The 23,817-nt window shown below is 44.7% G+C and overlaps 1 protein-coding gene across 1 annotated transcript in view; it reads left to right on the top strand.

Moving 5' to 3' along the window:
* The first annotated feature begins 459 nt into the window (after positions 1–459).
* KLF7 (Kruppel like factor 7) overlaps positions 460–23,817 on the top strand; it is a 58,507-nt gene continuing 35,149 nt past the window's right edge. The window contains exons 1-2 of the mRNA XM_033064884.1: positions 460–479; positions 756–1,017. Of these exons, the coding sequence (XP_032920775.1) occupies positions 916–1,017 (102 nt within the window). The 5' untranslated portion in view covers positions 460–479; positions 756–915. The remainder of the gene's footprint in view (positions 480–755; positions 1,018–23,817) is intronic.

Raw genomic sequence — 23,817 nt, forward strand, 5'->3', positions numbered from 1 at the left:
TGAGCCGCGGGGACTCGAGGCTGGGGGGAGGCAGAGGGGTGCACACAGTGTGGGAAAGGCAGAGGGATCCGGCAGGCACCGCCTGCGGGGCAGCCTCAGGCCGGGCCGCGGCTCGTCCGGCACCCACAGCCCGAGCGCAGGTACACAGACCCCGCGCCGCCCCTCAGCGCCGCGCTCTGCCACCGCCGCGCGCCTCGCCGCCCTCTTATATAGCGCCCTAAAAATAGCTCGCCGCGCGCCGCCTCGCGAGCCGCGGGGAAGGGGCGGGAGCAGCGCTGCCGGCCAATCGCCGCCGGCGCCGGCGCTCCGGCCCCGCCCCCCGCGCCCCGAGCGGCGCCGCCATTGGGCCGCAGCGTGTTCAGGCGCGCGGCGGGCCCGCCCCTCCCGCCCCGCCGTTTACCCTACATGGCCACGCGCTGCCTGAGTGGGGCCGCGCGGCTGCGCGCGCGGGGGGGCCGGGCCGGGCTTGCTGAGGGAGGGTGAGAGGGAAGCGGGGAGGGAAGCGGCGTGAGGGGGGGGCGGGATGTGGGATGTGGTGTCCCGAAAATAAAGAGGGGAGGGGGCGGCGGGGAAGGCGGTCGCGAGCGCGCATGGCCGCGGCGCGGGGCTGCGCGGAGCGCGGCGGGGACGTGCCCCGGTGCGGCGGCCGCGGGGTGCTCGGTGCGCGCCGGCGCCGCTCGTCCTCCTCGGCCCGGCCCCCGAACCTCGCCGTCCCTCCGCGCTGATCCTCTTTCTCTCTCTCTCTTTTTTTAAAGTGTGACTGAAACAAAACAAAGCCAAAGGGACGCTGGATCTATCATTGGTTGATTTTCCTCCTCCTTTTTTTTTTTTTTTTTTTATGACCAAAAACAACCCCCCACCCGAGCAAACAAACACACACAAAAGCAGAAAGAAAGGGTCTTGCTCAGCAGCAGCATGGATGTCTTGGCTAGTTATAGTATATTCCAGGAACTCCAGCTTGTCCACGACACCGGCTACTTCTCAGCTTTGCCATCCTTGGAGGAAAACTGGCAGCAGGTGAATCATTTAAATTACTCCTGTAAATCTCTTAAGTGCAGACAGTCGATGCATTGAGGCTGCATTTCTGGCTTTATTTTATTTTTGTTCTTTAATTCAGGGTTGGGTTTTTTTGGTGGTTCTTCTTTTTTTTCCTTGTGGGTAGATCTTTAAATCTGTATTTTTTACCGTGACAAACTGAGCAGTCCATTCAAATCTGTCTGCCTTCAGTCTTTCTCAGCACGCCCGAGAGTACCTGAGATCCGGTGGCGTTCTTTAGGGTTTTGTTTTTATGATGACTACTATTTATTTTATTTTTGAGCTTGGATTTTTTTTTTTTTGTTTTGTTCTTTTAAACAAGCCTGCTCACTTCTAGCCAGTGCTGACAACTGGCAGCTGGTGGAAATGGAATAGATCATTCTTATTTTCAGGTAATTAGTATATGTCAATAAAAATCGTAGCTTAAGTCGGAGATGGAGGGTGGGCAGGTGTCTGGAAGCACTAGCAAAAGCTTTAAGGCTAAGTTCAGTAACTAGGAATGAGACTTATTTTTCTTTTTTTTCCCTTTTTTTCTTAGAAGATGAGTAGAAACGCACACTTCTTGCTGTCTTGAAACAATGACGCCTTAGGCTGATTCCAGTAAACCAATGTGTTTGGAGGCACTGTAGGGTTAATATGCAGACAGAAAAAGGATAAAGATAGAAATCAAGTATTATAAATGCATTAAAATGATGACTGGTAGCATGAATACAAGACCAAGGGGAAGAGTAGGTTACAGAGAAGAGCTGTATAAAATACACTATGAACCCAGTTAACTATAAATATTTATCAGCTGGGATACTGAGGGAAAAAGACAGAATTTCTATTTACGACCAAATGTTGTGAGGGAGCCTTGTTTCTCGATGTGAAACCTTCTGTTGGAGGTGACACACCAGGTGAAATTCTGGAAACTGGTGTCTCTTTAAAAGAAAAAGAAAACATCTGCTGGTGGGTAGAAATAGTGGAGTGTGGCTGGGATGACATGTGGTGCTATTGCAGCGCACGGACCCGTGGCACTATCGGTGCAAGAATAACGAGCCACTGGATTTCATCTTGCCAGCCTTCACCTGAGCCTTGGCTAGTGTAAGGGTGGCCTGTGTTAGGTCTCCAGTAAGTGACAGTTTTGGGGTGTTCATTATATTTTTCCTTAGAAGTGGGTATGGGTAGAAATGTGGATGGCAGAGCTTCTGTGGAGTACTCGGGCTGTAGCATTGTCAGCCAGCTGGACCGGGGCTGGATCTTCAAAGGTTTACCATAGTAAAATCATTTTGGCTTCATGAATATGTGCACACAAAAAGCAGAGGTTTATTGTCAGCTACAAGGTGAACACATTCAGGGTTTATTTTGCAAAATGACCGAACCAACTTTGCTTTATCCTCCAAGGGGGAGGGGATGCTTTTTGTTATTAATATTCAGTGCACACATCCATGATGGTCACATCTTTCCTTTTATATTTTTAACATGCTAATTAAACTGAAGAGGTTAATATAATTTAATTTTTAAAAATATTTCATAGCATCATTGTTGGATCGGACTGCATTACTAGCAGTCCAAACAGTCCAAAGCGACATAGTGTGTTGACATAGCCAGCATGCTTCAGGCAGTGCTGTGAGTGATACTCCATCTCCTTCTGCCTTCTTTTATGCGTGGAAAAGCAGCAGTTTGTTTTATACAGTAGTAGCATGTACCTACCCAATCCCACTGTAACCATTGCAGAATTTGAAGTCATGCTCCCGGTTAAACCCCATTGATTCTCCACGTATGCTTAAAAAGAGAAGCTGAAAATAATTTGCTACGTTTTCCCTTATTTCCTCTCAAATCCTGCAACCAGTGCCCAATATTTCATAATGCATCCTGTATTTACGGTTTGTTCCCCTGTTGCTGCTTGTACTCTCCTTGCAAACAACAGGCAGCAAAACTGATGTGTCAGTGGTGGGAGTAGCTGAAGCTGGCTGTGCAGAGACCACGCTGTTCACAAGCTTGGCAGACCCACTGACACAGAGACCCCAATTTAATTCTTCTAAATCACTTGCAGCGTAATCAGGTCTTGGGGATTTACTTCTTTTAGGCAAACTGTAGCAACTTTGAGACAAAGAATGTGTGTGTTTCTAAAGTACCCTTTAAAACTAAAGGCTATAGTTGAGACTCAGGGAAGACAGCTGACAGGGTAGTGACTGATCCCTATGGGATGTGTCATAAGTGGGAAACAGCAGCTTTAATTTTGAGTAAAAACACTTGAACGAGTCTTGCCTCTGCTCCAGTGATGCCACAGAGGTTCCAGGGAAGTGCTTTTCCCAGCAGTAAAGCAGCACCCCAGGAGATTTCTTCAGTCTCTTAAAAAGGCAAGGATTAAGGGGGAAAATAGATGTGTGGGTTAAGAGCAAGCTTCTTTATCACTTTGTGAGCTCCAGTTTTGTGATTAGCAGCTACTGGTGCGTGATGTGCAGAGGGTAGTCAGTGCCAGGTCCTGCTCTGAGAAATGATGCTTATTGTGATACTATGAAAGATGCACCTGCCCCACTGAAAATCAGAGCATGCCTTGGAGTGAAAGCATTGTCACAGTCTTGTCTTCCTTTTCTCCTGAGCCTGGAAAACAGTCTGGTAGCTGCTGGCTGAGGAATATACAGCTGGGCCAGTTGCTCGTATTTCAGATTGTGAAACACCCATTACTCACAGAGGGCACTGACAGCTTAGGCAGGTTGCTAAATGGTTGCACACAGTCAGCTGATCTCCAGTTTTTCCTTCCCACTGCAAGAGGAACGTGAGCAAGTTTGGTATCTGTGCTTTTGACAATTAGTGTTGGAGTTGAATGAATGCAACCCAGCAATATGTACCAAACAAACACAGATTTTGTGTAGGAACAAATAGTCTCCTTTTGTGTAGGTTTCTGTTTTAGAAGGCAAAATGCAAACAAAGAAACCCTTATTCCACCCTGGATGTAGTTTGCATTGTGGAATTGGAAATACCTGAAGTGGAAGCTGGAAATGAACCTGTGATGTGTTTGATGTTTTTTTAAAACATTTTGGGAAGGGAGAGCTTGATTTTTAGGCAACAAAAGCTGAGCTCCTCTCTGAGCTTTGGGTGTACTCTTTCAGGTAAAACACTTTTGAGGTCAGGAGGATTTTTCTTGGAGTGGGGACGTCAGAATTTAACGGGTAATCAATAGCACAATTTCATCAGGAGAGAGAACTTGGTTTAGCTTTTCCAGCAGTGCCTCTGTGGCACTGAAGAGGGATTAAAGGAAGAGGTGGGCTGTGTGGATTGGGAAATGAGTTGTTTTCTCTAAGTCAGCTGGCTGGTACCTCGTGTTTCTGCCTGGTGCTTCATCCTGACTGATAGAACCGTCCTAGTTCTCTCTGTCCCTGTGAGCTGACTCTGCAGTTCAGGACCAGGGCGGGGGGAGATATCAGCACCTGCGTGGCTGCTGCGCTGCTGCAGAAGGACCTCTGGCCACATATGCCATTGCTGTGGGGTGGCTGTCTCATGTGGCATCCCTGAGATTGGAAGCAGACTGCTGGGAGAGGCAGCACGAGGCTGAAGAGCGCTCATTACTCTGCAGAGGAAGGAAGTGGGTAGGAGGCTGTTTTTGAGGGAGATAACTCTGAGGAGCATAGCCTGTGCAGCTGCACATGGTCCCACTTTGTGTGCCAGGCTGCAGAGAGGGGGAGAGTGGGGCTGAGAATTTAGCACGGGTGGACATGGGGCTTCACTCTCCCTGCCTTCAGAATGTCATTTAGGGCATCACTGAAAGATCAGGGTGCAGAAGGCATCTTTTGTAATCAGATATGCCTCTTCCTAGGGTGACATTTTAAACATCCCTATTGTCCTTCTCCTTAGGCCCCTTGGTGGACTCAGAACTCACTGTCCTATTGTGAAAGGGGTCTGATCAGGAGACGTTTTAGGGCTGTCTTCATATTCATGGGGAGCACAGGGCAGTCTCTAGCATGGGAGTTCCCATAATGTCAGAATATGGGAGCACAAAGACAGGTGGATGCACAGAGTCGTCATGTGTAGCTGATGCAACTGTATAAAACCAGCAGGGCTTTCGTGCCAAACCCTGGTTTATTCTGGAGGAGATAGCCTTTCCCACATCTGTCAGCAGGCTGCACAGGTCTAATTGGCTGGCAGAAGTGGAAATGGCATTATATTGTTTGCTGATAGCTATTGCCTGATAACATTTCCTTTTGCCTTGGCTGACCCAGCTGCTCTCAGCTGCAGCAAACAATGATCCTTTCAAGAAAGATGCACATTTCCTGTAAAGCAAAGGATTGAGGAAGCCTTTGTTTTTCTGTTGATCCTTTCATATAGCCTTCTTTGCCTGTTTTTAATAAATTTTTCAAGCCTCAGTTTCCCTCTTCCTGAAGTGACTGCTAAGGCCTAATGGTTTTTCTGGAGCTCAGAAGGCTGAGCTTTGACTCATCTTGGAAGAGGGCTTTGAGATGCCTGTGCTGTGTGAGAGCAGAGTATCCCAAGGTGACTAATCTAGCAGAATTCTTATATCTTAATGCTGGCTTTTGCTTGGCAGACGGGGTCATTTTCAGGCCTATAGGAAAAATTTCCACTCCTACTGGAAAGGAATAAATCACACTGAAGAACATTCCTGCCTCCCCATCGTCTCCATTGTTCTAGTTTAATGGCATAGTTGGCCACTACATAAACTAAACCATCTCTTTTAATATTGCTATTTCATCTTGGTTCCAGTCACAGTGTAACACATTTCTTAAGTGCTTATAGTACATCATGCCTCTTGAGAATAACTTTCAGAAATGGTTGACTTCCAAGAACAGCCACATGTGTAATGCAGTGTATTTCAGACTCTGAAGCTGCTTCATTTATACCTGCAGTCCTTCTGCTTGCTCCACGTGCTGAATGCATGCTCCTGTCACCTTACAGAAAGAGATGGACAAAGAGAGCAAAGACAAACTTGAAACTGCTGTCTCTATTGTTGCACAATTGCTTAATTATAGAATCTGTTGTGAAAAGTGATTATTTCTTGGCATTCTGAAAGCATAGAGTCCTGCAATCCACATTACAGGTCTTAAAATAGCAGATTATGTGAATGACTTGTATCAAGTAATTTTGAAATGGGGTAAATACCTTTAAGCAATGCACAATCATAATGTGGGTACTCAGCTAGAAAATATTTTCTCTTACTTGTTTGGGATACTTAAATCTGCCCTCCCACAAGCCCATTTCTGTATGTCCTACTGAATAGGCAGTGTATAGATTAGAATAGGCTACATGAAAATCATACATAGCTAGTCTGTAGTCTGATACTTCCATGTAGAAATGGCAGAATATTTTCAGTTCCAGATAGTAATTTCATACTTAAGCTCTCCAGGGTTGAGGCAAATGGTATCTTCTGGATATTGTTGGGGGATTTTTTGAGGCTTTGTCAAATGGTTCTCCACTGAGAAACATCCAGCGTGTTGTTTCTCCATTCTGAGTTGGGAAACATTATAGGGAAGCAAGAAGGAAGCTGCTTCTCTTTGTAGCTGCATGTGAACGACCTTGATTGCAGTTGTCCTAATGAAACAAAGGGATTTTGCTCACTGACTTAAAAATACTGCTCTTTAGTACATTAAGCAGTGGGTTAGTAGTACACCTCATCTCCCATCAAGTTTGTCACATTCTGCAGAGGAGAAGAAAAATTGTAGACTTTTGATCATCATGCTCAAAACCTCACTAAAAGTTATGCCCAGACATTGTAATTGATGGTGGTTTTCTTTCTTGATGCTAAACCTGAATTTTTGAGAGTTAATAAAGGTGTTTTCAAGAGTAGTGCTGAGTTCCTCTTTCTGTTTCCCTGGACTCTAAAGTGCCTCCTGTGTATTCCCTACATCTACAATGTCCCCATCACTTCCGAACTCCTGGCAGTGCTCAGGAGCTGGGAGTGCCATTTTTGTGGTGTCTTTTAGACTGAGGTTGCAAAAATCGCTCACCTCAGTTACTGAATTTCTTCTCCCACATGTCCCTTTTGTACTATGGGTGCTTCTGCCTTGGTCAAAATTAGTGTGGATTCACTCCAAGTACAGAGTTCAGTGGATTCTGTAGCAAGCAAACATAACAAACCTGCCAGGAAATGAGCCTCCTTCCAACATTGCCACTATGAGTTAAAAAGTTGTTCCTGGTTCCCAAGACACTTGTCTTTAAGGTCAGAGACCTTTTATTTTTAAAATTTGATATTCTTTATACTTTCTTTGTATTTGAGTCACTGAAGATTTGTTTTGTTGTCTTTTATTATTAAAAAATTCCAAACAACCTAGGATTTCTAACTCTTACTTGATTCCAGCAGCATTAAGAAAATGAAAGTACTGTGGCATTTATAGGTGTGTACCTCAGAAAAAACTCATGTATTGCTTTGGTCACCAGGCTGTGTTTACCATTCCTGCTCTGGCAGCAGCTGGTGAGGAGGATTGCTTGGCTGCTCAGGTTGTTAGGCTGCCTGGGAGAGTAATCTGCCTGTGAGTTCATGTTTATGCTCAAAGATAGTTAAACATCTTGGATTTAATCAGGACACCAAACCTTTGCTGTTCAGTTCTTCAGTTACAAGATGCATTGGCAGCTCTTGTGTTCTGATCTGCTGCTGTGGGGATTCCTGTTCTGGGTTTGTGGTGCTTGGGCACAGTGGCTGGAGAGGGGAGGGTTGTGCAGGGACCATGGTGGGGGACATGGCAGCCAGCCCCTCTGGAGCTGTGGGCCCAGATCCTGCCACACCAGCCGCCAGGACAGCTCCTGTGCAGAGAAGCCCTCGGCAGGGGTGTGGTGGTGTTGCCATTATAAAAAATCAAGAGAAGATTTTGAAAGGTAAGTTTAAATGTCCCTTTGCAGAGGTCTAGGTTGTGTTTGTGACAACCTGTGCATGGCACTGATTTGACCCTTCTCAAGTTTTTGTAGGGGTTGGAGTTGAGTGTAAGAAGGTTGGGCAGAAGGCATTTAATTTTTTTTCTTTTAAAGGTTTAACTCTGATTTATTAAGCTGCTCTGATGTTGTTAATCCTTTTGAAGCAGATACCAATCCACTCCCTGTTCTTGCATGTGAAGAATCCTTTCCAGTCCAAAGCATTTCCACTCAGTGCAACTGTGTATTCATTACAAGTGTTGCTTTTTGGAGAACTGTTAAGAGGTGTGCAGTGTGTGTACCACACGCACCAAAGAGCCTGGGTCGTTTGTGCAGAGGCATTTGTGTCATTTATGCTTGCTCAAGGCCCACCAACCATACTTACTGAAGTGCCATACTGGTTTTGAACATGGTGCTTACTGGCAATGCGTCACATGTCTTAATCCTCTTGTTATTTCCCAACATTGTGGACCTGAGTGCAAAGCTGGAGTTTAAATCATACATGAGGTCAGCAGCTCCTACTCTGCAAGGGATAGAGAAGTAGACAGTGACACAGGCAGACTTGGGAGACGGTATGATTTACGGGAAAGGATGTGAGGGAGAAGGACGCTGGCTTGTGAGAAGCTCTTCTGAGACATTCCAATTAGAGTCTTGATTTACAAATCCTGTCCTTAAACCTGTACCCTCAGAAGGTGAGTTTTAAAGGGATGTTGACATAGGGTTGGTGTCTGACCATGAAGGACCTTTCAAAGGTAGCATATTCTGACAGAAACTGCAATCAATGGAACTATCTCTACCTAGATAATCCAAAAAGCCCTGGAAACAGGGTTTGTGGTTTTTGTACAGGATCATTTGGCCCACCTGCCTTTGCAGCTCTGTCACTGCAGCATTCTTCTGGTACAAGTGAAGTGACTGGGAATCACAGTGAAAATAAGTATTTAAATTGTGCAGTGAGGAAAAAGGCATGTGTCAGGAGAAGTAAATTCGATTCTAAAAACACTTTCACTACTAATAGGCTACTATGGTGTCATGCATTTGGTTTTAATCCTGACTCTCGAGTGGGCAAAGTCCACTTCCAAACATAAGGAAAGTTCTTGGGTTTTGAACATTTGCAGTTTCTGCTGACTTGCCTTTGCTCCAGCCCAGGAGAGGAATCAACATTGTGCTGAATTGCTCTGTGCTGGTGGGGGTGAAGTACGGGACTGCCTTTAATCGCCTGCCTTTGTTTTCCACCAGGGCTGGATGGAAAACAAAGGTTCCAGTGATCAAAGGCCATGGTGAAAATTGTTCATTGGGTGGCAGAGTACAAGGGGGGTGAGAGGTGCTCCTGTCCGCTTGCTTTTTACACCCAAAATGCACATCACAGTACTTAGGTGTGAGACCAGATTTGAGTCACTGTGTTGCTTGATTTTTGCCCTTAGAGATTACATCTTGGATGTGTGACATTTCAGTGGACAACATGTTGACTCCAAAGTGAATATATATTCCAGTAAAAGACTGGACAATAGTGTATTTCTTTTCTGAGAACATTTGGTAGAAATCTTTCAACAAATTGTAGTTCCTAGAATTTCCTGAGGGCCTGGCACTTTTCAGTGTGAGATACTTCATTTGGCAGACATCTTCCACTTTGTTGTCAACTTTAGCTTTTCATTTCAGGTCTTGCGTCCCTAAAAGTTGATTATTTTTTCCCAACTATTAGCAATTTGGCTAGTCAAAGGTATCCAAATTCTCTGCATCCTGTGACTGTTGCATCTGTGGAGAACTGCATCCACAACACTACCTGATGGCATGAGCAGTGTCTGGATACTTCTGGTCTCCTACTTGGGTGCCTGCTCTCCCTTCTTCAGGGAAGGGCCTGGCAAGACCTGTTGATACACAAGATGCACAAAAGCAGTGCAGTCACGTGCATCCCTTGTCTCCTTGCAGTTGCTGCTCTCTCCTTTGCTTGGCTGCTGCTTGTGAGGTGCTGTGCTGGCTTGGAGTCAGTGCACTTGCCCTGCTTGGCACCTCCGGCTTACTGCTGGATTCTGGATCTGAGATGCCCCATATTCCTGGGCACAGGGTGGGCTGAGTGGCTCAGAAGCTTTGCTCTTTTGCTGTGGCTGTGCAGTGGTTTGAAGTGTGCCAGCCCTGCAGAGCTTGCTGCCTGCTTCAGGCTGGTGAAAAGTACTAAACAGTTCTTGTTGGGGTTTTGTTTTTTCTTTTCTTTCTTTTGGTCTTCCCAGTCTGTCTGGAAAATTTGTGCTGCTCTGAAGAAAACATTCCACTCATCTGCAACCTACTACAGCTGCTTTGTGAGTAATTAAGTATGGAAAGGAGGAAGGCAGAGGGAAGAAGAAAGATGGGATCTAGTGTTCCATATGGAAAGCATCAGGCCAGAAGTGGCTTTGTTTCTGACACGTGGACAGTGGACAGGCTGCATTTGCTGCACAATGGAAAATCGGTGCCAGTGGAAAAAGCCTCCCTCATTAGTGTCTAGATCAGATGGGGATGAACTTCAGTGTCTCTTGTTTTTATTTTTAAATTTGTCTGCATTTTAAGGTAATAAGGGAAAAGCAAAAAGCACTGGACTGAACTGAGAATAGTCAGTTTGGGTAAAATAGCTCTTTTCTGGCTCCACCTGATGCTGCTGTCCCAGTTCATTCTGGTGGTGTCACAGCTGGGGTTTCCCCAATTGTTCATAAGCTATGCCAGCACCCCATAGTGGTTGTGATCATCTGAAGGTTGCTGTACCTCAGATTCTTACCAAGGTACGTGTTTCTTCTGTTTGTTCTTGGGTTTTGATCTCTCTGGCTAGTGTTGAATTATGTCAATAGGCTTTCCTGCACAGTTGAGAAAACTGGGAGCTTGGCTTTGGTGCTGAGAAAGATGGTTCTGATGTAAGCAGAAGTCTCTTGAGAGTTGGGGTTCTAAAAAACCTGTGAAGAAGCAGCAGGGGTTAAGTCAAATAGGGAGAGTAAGTCATGTTTCTCTCTGGTCAGACCAGAGGAAGAAAGCATTTAGGAGTTTTGGAGGTCTCCAGTATCTTGGAGGACAAGCTAGACTGCTTTAAGCGATGTGAACCAGTGAAAGAGCTTGTAAGGTGCTTTTCTTTCAGGGTAAGTGGATGCTGCCTGGAGTAGTTTCCTACTTTCTAGTGCAGGGAAACACTAGACTTCTCTTACTGGTACTTCTCTCCTGTGTTTGAAAACAGAAGAACCTGGCTTCACCTAAGGAGCTTTTTTAGAGGGAACAAGTCAGTTAAGGTCAGTGGGAACTTTGGTGCTTGTTACATTGATGACAGGTTGAAACCTTCCAGACACAGGCTAAAATACCTGTCTCCAGTGCCTCCTGTTTGAAGCTGTGTGCTTAAATAAAACCCCCTCAGCATCTGGGGTGATTTGGGGCTCTAAAAGATAGTATGAGGGCCTTGGCACCACACTGTACTTCTGAGTTGACTGCAAAACTCATGCTTTCACTTCAGGCAGCCTTGATTTTCTGTTCACTCAGGACAGTTTGCTGTTTTCTGGGAGTGATTCCTTTAGTAATCTTTCTTGGATGGTGGCAAAGAAGTTTCAGGGTGCCAGGTTTAAATACTGTTTACTGAGTGTGCCTAAATTGTCTTGGGCTTTCTGAGTTCTGGGTGTTTGTTTAAAACATGAATAAACCCAGTAGTTAGAGGGAGAACAGATTTCCAGCGTGGAGTTACTTTCTGGTGTGAGAGACTTGGTAGACAGGTGACTGTCTGGGTGACTTCCCAGCATTGTTTCTGAGTGCTGAGGAGAAATGCCAGTAGGTGCACAGAGCTATACAAAGGCTGCACTGGGATTTCTTTTTCTCACATGAGAAGTGCATTTCTTACGAGAATACATTTGAAGGAGAGCAAGGGAAGCAAGGCATGGGTAGTTTCTTATTCCCAAATACCTCTAGTGTATGTGATTCTGAGTGCCCTAGCTGCATCCCCTGTGAGTGGATGCTCTAGGTTGAAGGCTTCTCCTCACTGAGACTATCTTGTGAGAATTATTTCATGCAGTGAAAGCTATGCCATATGCCATTCAGTCAGTTTTGTTTGAGCAAGCTGCATCTCTGGTCAGGTGATGTTCCAATATGGTGTAAGATGGGAATTTCTGTCTCATTTACATTTCTTTAAGTGGAAAAGGTCAAGGAGACCTTTGGCATTCAGTTCTGAATGGTTTTTCTCTTTGTTAGTGGAAAGAGTAGTATCCACATCACATTGGGGATTTCAGATCAGTCAGTGAGTGCAGATCTGCCAAAGTTACAGTGAATTTACACTGGCCCAATGTCCACGAAGTCACTTGACACCTTTCAGGAGAATAGTCTATACAAATCCCAGATCTTGTCAGGATGTGGACTAAATATCAGGATGTGGGCAGAAAACAGCACACCCGTGTTAATGATTTGATTAAAACAATCTTGCTGCTCTATAGCTCTCATAAATGTATTTTCACTGCTGTTGGGGAGGAGATATGCTCGAGTGCTGTAATGAGAGAGTACATTTTTTAAATGTTGCACAACAGGCCACTAAGTTGTGCTGTAGCTATATTGACTTACTCTGTTTTATAGTGAGCATGGCCTTAGGCATCCTATAAATACCATTTCTCCCCCGACCTTCAGCTAATAAATAATGGAAACTGTACAGAAAGAAATTTTCTTTCTGTGAAGGAATGAGAGGTCCTGAGCTGCCCTCTATAAAACTAAGGGTGAAGCATGATTTGTTTTCACTGGTTTTATAAATGAAGAAAATGTGGGTGTGGGAAGGAGCCAGAAGATGTTTCTAAGAGCTAAATGTGGCCTCCCCAACAGTGCAAGGTTGGATAATGTCTGGTGTAGGCACAGCTTTCCCCAGGACAGTCATACCCATCTGTGTAATGATGACAGGTGAGAGAGGTCTCTTGAAAGTCTCAATGCATGGATAGAAGGAAGGTTCCCATTCTGACTGACCCTCAGACTTTCATGTCTAACAGTGGAAACCAATCTGAAAGCGGCTATAAATGAGTGTTCAAGGGAGCTCTTTGTGCACTTTGGTGAATTATGTCATCCAGAGGTGAGACTAAATGATCAGAGTGGCCTTTTTTCACATTAAAATCCACTTCTGTACACAAATCCTCTTTGAGACCTTTTTGCTGTGTTTTAATGATGTTGAAATGCTGTAGTATAAATGTGAGTCAGGAAGGGTCCCTCTGTGTGCACATGTGGATGGCCAGACACGTTTCATTTTGAGAATCTGTCATGTGCACTGTGTGTCAGATTGGAAATGCATCTCAGAGGAGACACCAGGTTCATGGAAGTGGGGTCTTCCTCCTCCTTTGGCTGGAATCCAGCGTGAGTCTGTGTTGTGTTGTGCCACGTTATGTTATGTCATGGGGGAAAAGCACACATTTGCACTGCAGCTTGGTCTCTAGGGTTAGAGAAGGGTCACTTGCGTTCAGCAAGTGGGTTTTACTGGCTAATTTTGAAGGCAAATGAGATTCAAGAACAGGTTGCACATGATGAAAAGCATTTTTGGTCTCTGTCTTCATTCAGCAGCAATAAACTGCATATAAGCAGATCTGGCCCAGAAACAAACAAGCAAATTCTGGAAATTGGCACTGTTAGATCATGAAATTCTGCCAGGTGCCATTTCTTAATATATACCTCAGTTGTGCTTTCCAGTGTCCTTTGAAATCCACCTGGTGTGAAGCCTTGTATTCTTTGGAAGCCTAAATTAGCTAAAACCTAATTTAGGGGAGGAATAACAGACTGTCGTCTTTTGGTGCCCAAGTCTTCTCCCTTCCATATTCTCTGTTCTCCATGAGCAAGTCTGTTGCTTTGTTTGGATTCACCGTGTTCATAGTTGCACAAAGCTGTGATGCTTTTCCCCATCTTCATCCATATTACCTATTTCATGGATTTTTTTATCTCAATGTGAAATGAGACCCCTGCTCATTGACTGGAGATTACAACTCTGACTGCAGAACAGACGTGACAGATAGTAATAAAGGTGCATGTCCCTTGGAGTTTTGTCATACTTTCCATCTCTCTGTTCCCTCCAGTTTTTCTGTGTATCAGATGCTTAGAATGTGTCCTCAAAACTATATTGGTCTTCTCTGTGTCTTACCTGTTTTAGGACTCTTGTCAGCCTTACTAGATCTCTGCTTTGTGTTAGATGTGCATGTTGTGTTGCTGTTTCTTCTGTAAATGCATTAATTAGTGTTTTTCCAAATTCAGTCTCAAGGATTTATTTCCTGCCACTATGTGGTTTTCTTTATAAACTGCGTCTTTCTGTTGGCATCACAGAAAAATGTAGCATTTCCTCTTTAAGCCCTTTTTCCTGCTTTTCTTCACAATCAGAGCTTTTTATGAGTTTCCTTAGTTTTCCAATTTGTTTTTATTAAGCATGTTTTTATAACAAGGGCTGTGATCCATCAGAGTAAAGGGAAACAAAAAAACGATGCCAAATTTGTGTTTGTTTGTTTAGTGAAACAGACTTTAAATGGGATGAAGTCAAATTGGTGTTGATGACTTGACTTGATGGTAGCTGGTTCTAAGTGCTGGCTTTTGACAGTGAGTCATGAAAGATCTCAGCATTTCAAAGAGGTTAAAAGCACAAATGTAACAGTGGGATGGTATTAGTATTGGGAAAAGCTGCTAACTGCATGGTTTACCTTCGTTTGGGAAAAAGTATCTGTATGTTGGTTAGTTAGTTAAACACCACTGACTTCACGGTTGATGGATGTGAAACAGAGTTTAACCTGGGCCACAGTTGAAGACTAAAGGCCCCTTGAATTTGGGTGCCCACCCAGCACACCTGCACCCTTCTCTTCACAGAATCACAGAGTGGGTCAGGTTGGAAAGGACAACAGTCTGTCATCTGGTTTAATCCAGGGTCATCCTGGAGCACATAGCACAGGATTGTGTCCAGGGGGTTCTTGAATATCTGCAGTGAGGGAGACTCCACAACCTTGGGCTCCCTCAGCCTTTCCTCATAACAGAGATGCTCCAGTTCTTTAATCATCTTTGTTGCCATCCTCTGGACTTGCTCCAGGAGCTCTGTGTCTCTCTTGTGCTGAGGAGCACAGAACTGGACACAGCACTCCAGATGTGCCTCACCAGGGCTGAGCAGAGGGGCAGGATCAGCTCCCTGACCTGCTGGCAATGCTCTTCCTAGGGCACCCCAGGATCCCATTGGCCTTCTGGGCCACAGGGGAAAACTGATGGCTCATGGACAACATACTGCCCACCAGGACTCCCACGTCCTTTTCCACAGAGCTGCGCCAGCAGGTCAGTTCCAGTCTGTGCTGGTGCATGGGGTTGTTTTTCCCAGGTGCAGGACCCTGCATTTGCCTTTGGTGAAATTCTGATTGTTCTTCGCTGCCCACCCCTCCAGCCTGCAGAGGTCCTTCCATGGGCTGCACAGCTCTTCAGAAAGGGAGTTGCTCCAATGTGGGCAGGGAGCAGCCTGTCTGAAATGCTGTGTGATCTGTAGTGGGGTCCCACTGTCGTCCCTCTGGAGTTCCCCCCACTCTGCCACTATCCACTGTATTGCCCTTGAGCAGTGTGGCTCCCTGCACCCTGGCCATGCACCTTAAAAGAGGATTTGCCAAAGCCCCTCACAAAAGGCAGAGGAGCCTGCCTGAGCCAGAGATAGAAGGGGAACACACAAACCTCAGCTGCTCTGGGCTGTGAGGTGCTCTCCATTTGCTTATTGGGACACCCTGGACTCTGGGCCTTCCTGCTGTGTTTATCCACTGTGCTCCTTAACCATCTCTGCCCCTTTGAGTCAACTTGGGCTGCTTGCAGGACAAAGAAATATTTTCCTGGCGTTTCAGAAGATGGGTGATTCCCTTTCCTTGCTGTGCTGAGGGAAGCTGCTGGCTCCATGCAGGGTCTGCTGGGGTTATAAAAAACAGTGGGGCCTCATCAAATAGCAGTGAGGCAAACAGCTGGCTGCAGGCAATTGGGCTCTCTGGGTTCTTGCTTGGTTCTGCCTCTGTGAAAACTTCTCTCAGAAACTGTCAACTACTTCCCCTTTATTCAAAAAGCTCTTAAGTTGTTGGTATCTGTGAGAGATTTTTGTGTGAGACATGAGGACTGTAAAAAAACAGGTCCTAAACCATGTGCCATTGCTAATGATTCTGCAGACAAGCATATAAAAAGTCAAATGTTTTAACAGAAATTGAGGAGTGAAAACAAAGGACCTGCTGCAATGAGACATCACGTGGCACCATCCTTATGACTTGATCATGTGATTGCACTGGTCTGCATCCTGGGTGTATTTTTTCATCTAATGACTTCCTGAAAGAGTTGAATATGCAGAAAATTCACTGTCCTCTCAGATGCTAATCAGAACAAAAGTTGAAGTTCAGAGACAAAATATGAATGATGAAATGGTGGGAAAGCAGTACTCTCTGCTTAGCTCTTTCTTCAGCACCAGAACTGTGCTGGCAAGTTTGAGCAGTCTGTAGCAGTAAAAATCCTTAGTAGTACCCCAATAAGTTGGAGAACCTGACACCTACAGTCTTGGAAGCAAAACTTGCAAGTTGCCTTTTTGAAGATCAAATTTTCCAAGAGCAACGACAGAGCTGTTTCAGCAGAGAAAAATACTTGCCCTTTCATCCAAGACCTGGAGGTTTAGAGCATTCAGATATCTGTTTGATTTGATGGTTGGGCTTTGAACAGATAGGATGCTTCACAGCCATTGTCCTCAGAAAGCAGAGAAGCTGTAGCATGCCGATTTTACAGTCTGGGAAACTGGGACACCCAAGCTCTCAGTTGTTGGAGAGAGGAAGTCAAGAGCAGAGCTTGAAAAGGATACCAGCTCCCTGATCTCCATTTTAATTAAATTATTTCTGCAATTGTCTTCACTGGCAGTTTGACTGGTGGAATGTGGTCTAGGAGAGGAATTTTTGGCTGCAAAGTTTACAGGAATATTTTTCTGGGCCAGATCCTTGCTCAGTGTAAATTGACTCCACTAGCTACGATTATGGCACCAGCTATTTACTCCTCCCTCTGAGAATCTGGCCCTGCTGTGCAGACAGTGGGCAGTGTCATATAATTTGTTCTTTTTAATTTTAGTCTGTCTAGACACTTCTGCAGCACCCCTTTCTGGAAGAACGTTGTGCCAGCAGCTCTGCAGCAGCACCACACTTCTCTGGTGAGAAACACTTACCAGACACAATGTGGAGGTGGGCCTGGTGTGCTCAAGTTCAGCATTTTTAACCTTCTTGGTACAGGGTTTGGATTTGATGGTCTCAGTGTTTTTTGGTGGAGAGGTGTCAGAGGGAAAGAACTGCAAGATTTCTTCCCAGTGGAGAGGGAGCAAGTCTGTAGTTTTCTGGTTTTGACAATGTGTTGTCCCAGACGAGCGCTAGAGAAAGGTGGCTGGTGCAGATGCACCATTTCTGTGGTAGGTTTTTTCCCAGCAGTGGGTGACACCTCTCTTTGTTGGTAAGGGCTTTCTCATTGTTTTAAAATTATTAGTAATTACTATTATTTTGTTTATTATTATTATTATTCTTCCTCACATGCAATTACTACCACTTAGCCTTTAGCTTCTCTGATATCTTTTCTCCCAGTCAGAGTCACCTGGCATGTAGCTAGCTTTCTGCAAACTTGTCACCAGGCTCACACTGGACCTAGTTTTTACAAAATTCTCAGATTTGTTGGCTGTGGTTAAGCAGGTGATAGGCTAGGACTGTTTTTCTTCATCATCCCATTCTCTTGCCATTCCCGAATTACCAGAACTGTCTGTAAATGTGTTTGTCAAGAGCCAGATACAGAAAGGCTGTGACTCTGGCTGGGGCTCAGGAGCAGCAGCAAGATATATGTGTATATCTATGTATATAGAGACATGCCTTTTTGCTACTAATATTTCTGCTGGAATCCAAATGGCACTTAATTGCTAATTCTCATAATATTTTTTTAAAAATTGCAAACCATTAAGTCCTACCTTCTGTTGTTAACCACCTGCATTTATGTGTCTATACCCAGCCCCCACAATGGAGGGTATTCATGGCTGCAGAAACAAAAGCCTGAAGATAGAGATCCTAAGTTGTTAAAAACAAAACTTCTTTTTGAGAAAATTATAAAGCACATACAATTTCTAGGATTCCACCCGAGCTTGATCAGTATTAGTGAAGCAGAAAAGCAAAAAAAGCAGTTCCCAAAAAAGCAGCCTCCATGAAAATGGGTAAGAGATTCTTTGTGCAGGCTTAATGATTTTGAGAGAGACGTTTCCCCTGTGAATTGTTGTAGGAGTTTGCACCCCTTCCCCCACTCTCAGCAGAGGCAAGAACATATGACTATCCTCATGTAAGGCAGCGCAGTGTTAATAATGCTGCTGTATTGATCACATTGGGCTGCTTTGTCACCAGGGACATCTGGGAGGATTTATTCTGACTCCTAAGGCTATGCCTTCTAAAGTGCATTTTCCAGGCCTTTCACTAGGCAAAGAGTGTGCTGGGCTTTTTGTCTAAGCCTGCAGGAGCAACATTTTCAAAAGATTTCATGGTGTCCCATCACCCATGCCTCTATCACTGCTTCTCACAGGGCTCCCACCTCACTCCCACTCACAGCTGGATGTGGCTGAAGTTCAAAATTGTATTGTGGCAAGGTCCAGTTGTTTGCCCTTGGAGAGAGCCTGAGGAGCAGCCACTGGTTGCTGGAATGTGGATAAACACGGGGTTACTGGAACAGCAGAGGCTTCCTCTTTGCTTAGAAAGTGAGCAAAACCTCAGTAAGAAAGCAGCACAGAAAGGAAAACATGTACAGGATGGTTTTGTTTCTCCTCCCGTGCCCTCAGCTGATATTCATGACCTTGTTAAAAAGATCAGAGTGCTTCAGAGACTGCACGTGGTCATTTTTAAGTGTAGGGAGAAACCGAATGTGGCTTTTATTTTTCCATCTGATAAATTGCCAATTGCAGGTTTTACTTACAGAACACTCTGAGTTGTCTGAGAAGAACACGATCACCTTGATATTATATTTATGAGTAAAAATGGTATGAGGCAGAGAAAGCTCTTAGCTCACATGTAAAGAGGACTTTAAATGCAGTTTTTGCTTCCAGGAATGCATCATTACTCGTGGCAGAGAAGGGACACATTAGCAGGCTTGACAGGAGGACTGAAATGCCTAGGGGTACTCAGGGGCTTGGAGGAGCAATTTGATAATCACACTTCTTTGACAGGTGTCGAGAGCTTGGTGCTAGGTAGTGATGGGACATCTGCAGAGCAGGGAAGGGTTAGAGACACTTGAAACAGAGGAAATCCCTTGAAGCTTACTGTGATGACGGTCAGAGCACCTCAAGGTGCTCTGAGCAGAGCCCACGTGTTCAGAATTGCTGTGGTGTATCCTGCGGGGGCTCAGACTGACAACCAGGTCACAAGTTGTGCTGGAAAATTATCCTGAATGCACAGGCTGCCAGTAGTGCTGGCTACAGCTAAAGAAGCACTGTTTGAGTGTGTTTCTGTCTCTCTCTGAGTCCCAATTCCTGGACTGCAGGATCTGAAGCAGCTCCCTCCAGCAGCCTAGGCCACCACAAGGCATTTGGGCTTTCCCTTGAGCACTGATACCATAGAGCTTGGGAAGCTAAGCACTTGGGAAGCAGAGCTGGCTGGCGGTGAAGCAGCAGAGTACTCCCAGGAATGTTCCTGCAAAGCAAAGACTCAGCCTGTGGTCTCATATGTGGCTCCTCTCCCACCATAAAGGGTACCTTTGTGTGTTTATAACCAAAATAAAATTGCAGTTCCTGAAAGCTGTAATTTGTACTTGGAGGAACATAATGTTTATGTTTGCAATTGCAGAGATTGTACCAAAGCATGGTGACAGAGATCTGCAGTGTTTGGGACAACAAGAGCTGGCTGCAGACTCCACCTTTGATGGCTACTAATAAACAACTTTAGTTAAACAGTGTTAATGATAAACAAAATGCCAGGAAGGATTGGCTGTACCATGAGAGGACCCCTCTCCTGCGGCTGGAGAGGCTGTCCTTCCTCAGTTCCCTCCCATCCCCTTCCTGCAAACCATGCCAAGGAACCTGGCTGTAGTTTTCCAAGCCGTGACATTGGAGACTTCCATCACATCTCAGAAAGACAATAGAGGGAAGGAGTGATATAAAGCCAACCCACAAAGGCAGGCTTATCTTGGGAGATGCTGTATGGACTTAAGTAGACTGGAAAAGGGAAACTGGGGAAAATAGGCCACTTAAGGTAAACTAGCTGCATTTTTTAAATGTCTGAGCTGGAAATATTCCAGATAACATGTCCACTGTTGGGCTTATAATGACTGCAGTATGTTTCTTCTTTTCCTTGTTAGTAAGTGGATTTTGTTTGTTTCCTTTTTGGAGTGTGGTGGGGGACTGCATTTTCAGTAGTGAGCTGGGTGGTTTAGTGGGCAATACTATAGTGCTGTGAACATGAACATGAACATCTTCCAGTTCCTGGCATCATTGTTTGGGCCTTTTCCTCTTCGGGAAAGATGCAATGTTGAATTTCATTCGGTTTGTGCAAGGAGGATACTTAAGGATGGGGCTGGAAAGCTGAAAGCCTCGCAGAGAGCCTCTCAGCAGTGTGGGTGCAGGCAGAAGGGATGCCAAGAGCCTTGCCAGTGGAGAGGTGCCTACCTGTGGTAGGCATGTCAGCATCTCTGCAAGGTGCTGCTGAGTGTTGTGCTCAGTGATGCTCCTGGAATTAATTTGGGAACCCTCACAATTAATGGTAGGGGAAAAGGTACCAACACAAACAAGTCAGAGTCTGGTGTTTTCCACAGTATTCTCCAATACATTTCCAAGGATATATTATTAGGAGGAATAGAAGGTTTAAAAGAGAACCTGAGAAGGGACAGTGACTTGCCTTGACTATGAAGCTCCTGCCCCAAGTAAAAAGTGTTGCTGAGGAAAAGCAGTATGAATAAACAAGGGAAGGAGGGAGTGCTGATGGGGGAAGAGAGGTTTAAAATCAGAGCCTCTCTGAGGTCCTGGAGGCAGACAGGTTTCTGAGAAGGGCTTAAACAGGTTCTGTCCCATTCTTACCCTTCAGGAAGAGTAGAGCTTCTCCTAACCTGTTCGTACTCATGCTTTGTCACAGCACCCAGCCTCCTCTTTTCAGCAGCCTACTTAGAGTAACAAAGTACCACCTTTTTGGCCTTTCTGCATTGTAGTCTCTGTGGACTGTTGCAGTGTGCAGGTCCTATGAAAGTATGTCATGATGGCTTATCATATAGTGACAAAAGACAGGCTTGTGCATAGAAACATCTTGAATTAACCCTGGTGGTTTCTTGGATGCTGGGAAGTCATCCTATCTTCCAGGAATGCCAAAACATTGCATTCCTTCTAGACTATTTTCTGGCTGCTTTGCTATTAATAACTTTGTCCTGAAATAGCACTTTCATATTGCAGCATATTAAAATCATAACAACTGGGTGGGTGTCCACAGTCAACAGACTGAAGAAAGTGAGCCAGTGTGCGAACTGTGGTTGTGTCAATTGGCTCACAGAGGTGTGCTGACTCCGAGCAGCTAGGGTCTGACCTGCTGAGCTTTCTCAAGTCAACAAATGGCAGGGCTCTTAACAGGATCTCCTGGCTTCCCGTGCCATGTGCCATATCCCAGCCAGTACCGTACGGCCTGCTGGGAGCTGCCATGAGGCTGATCTGTGATCCTTCCACAGGGAGTGAGCAGTGCCTTGTCCAGTTCTGACAGCGCGCCTTGTGCTGCTAATGACCTCCACAAATGGCTGTGCCAGATCATCTCTCTTTTTTTGGATCTGATGCATTTTGGGGATACAGATCTCAGATGCCTATGTACACCTTCCTGGGTTGCTGCTGAGCATTTGAGCCAATAATGGCAGGCTCTTAACCAATGTGCTCTCACAGATTGCTGTTAAAGAGGACCATGCTGCTTTTATCAGGGTGCGTAACAGCCTGAGTCCACTGCCTGTGAGATTTTGAGGCTGAGCAACATCCCTGATGGCTAAGGGTTTTGGAACAAAAGCCTTGGCAGAAGAGTGTCGAAATGAAAAGCAAAGTGAGAACACCTTTGACTGTAGCATCCTTTGGAAGGCACCTGGCTTTAAAGTGAGATGCACATTTACCTGCAGTGGGACATTCAAACATGGAGGCTGTTGTTTCTGTGCACAGATGATGAAAACTGGTGTAGAAGAAGAAACCAGTTTGTGAATACCTCATATAGATGAACTAAACTTTAAAAAAAGAGAGATAGGGAAAAGAAACAAATCCAAGTATCAGGATGTCTGAGAGTTGTTGTTTTGAAATTTTTCCTATTTTTCCATTTAGGTCACACTGTCTCTAATAAAGTAGACCAGATTTGTAATAGAAAATAACCATCTCCAGCCATCAAAAAACATGTCGAATTCTGTTTAATGTAAGCCACAGAGTTAAGTGGTGCTAATCAAGAGCAGCATTTCATGGATTTTGAATATTGGCAAGGTCCCCAGCTGATGTAAACAGGAACCATGAAATCAGGGCTGCTCTGTGCTGATTTACCCCAACTGAGAATCCGGTTGTGCTTCCCATCACTTTGTTTCTAGTCTGAATTTTTTTTTTTTTTTTTTTTTGTGCAACAGCAAAACTCAAGTCTGTTGTCTTCTTTTCCTTGCCCAGATTGGCATATTTATCACAGTAGCACACGCATCTTCTTGCTCTTGTAAGATAAAAAATTGCCCACGTGATTAAAAAGAAATCAAAGAAAAAAGCAGCAAATGGCTTTTTGTAAATGCACTTGGACAGTTGCTGTGCTCCCAATAAAGTCTAAACTTCTGCCAAAGAGCTCGCTGCTCCCCACATGGCTAGAGGCAGGCTTTGGTCCTATATGTTTATTATCATTTAGAAATGGTATAAATGCTCTTTTATTCTTTTTTGTTCTGCCCTTATTCTACAACACATTCCCCTCCTGCTTCCTGTTTCCCAGACGGGTCCCCACCTCTTCCTCCCCACAGCCAAAAATAATACAAAAGGGAACATACAAAAGATTTTTTGAGCCCTGAGATGTGATAATGAATGGGCGTCATGTACAGGGTAGATACAGTAGTCCCGGCACAAAAATGTTGATCGTGCAAAGTCAGTATGAGGAATTGCATGTTTTGGGTTTGGAATTCAGTGTTATACATCCTCTTATTCAAAATATTTTTAGGTCAGAGCAGATGAGATGACTCACAACCCAGGACTCTTAGGAAATGTTCTATATATTGAGTATATTGATCACATCTCTTCTCTAGGTTTGGTTTAATAAGCTAATTGTGACAGACTGTGCTTATGAATATGTTGTTACCTGAGAGAGCGTGAACGCAACTGCTGTGTACGTTTGTGTCAGCTGCTGAGTCAGAAATGTTGATATCTCTGGATGTTAATAAAATGTCTCTAAAGAATACATTTTTTCATTCATGAACCTAACCAGAGTAATTAGAAGGAATCCAATTCTGCTGTGTAACCCCCCTGCAATACTTTCTAAGGATGAATCTTAATCGAGGTTCGAGACCTAAAATATTGCTCTGCTTTGTACATTCCACAGTCGTCAGCATTTGCTCTTGCGTATCCATTTCCTGTGAGAAGTTTACCACACTCTGGGGCATGCTTTGAACCTGATCCTTTGATTTCAGTGGGAACTAGGGCTGACAATTCAAGGAGCTAATTGTGCTTTTTTGCTGTTTTTAATGCTAAACCAAAGCTGCTTCCAAACTGGACAACAACAGGTTAAATACAGGCTTGATCAAGTTTGGAGAAAAGTTTGCAGTGAGGGCCACTAGCCAGCTCACTCAAAGCCATCCAAGGTTATTATATAAATAAATGCTCTCTTCAGAAACATTTTGAAACACCCTTACTTTATATATAATTTTTCAAATGGTCTTGCTGTCTTGACTGTATGGCAGCATGCAGGGTATGTGTTGGTGTACAGGCACACATGGCTTTTATCATATTTTGATACTAGCACAATGGACTGCTTGCACTTTTGA

The sequence above is a fragment of the Catharus ustulatus genome, chromosome 7, assembly GCF_009819885.2.
Source record: "Catharus ustulatus isolate bCatUst1 chromosome 7, bCatUst1.pri.v2, whole genome shotgun sequence".
Taxonomy (NCBI): domain Eukaryota; kingdom Metazoa; phylum Chordata; class Aves; order Passeriformes; family Turdidae; genus Catharus; species Catharus ustulatus.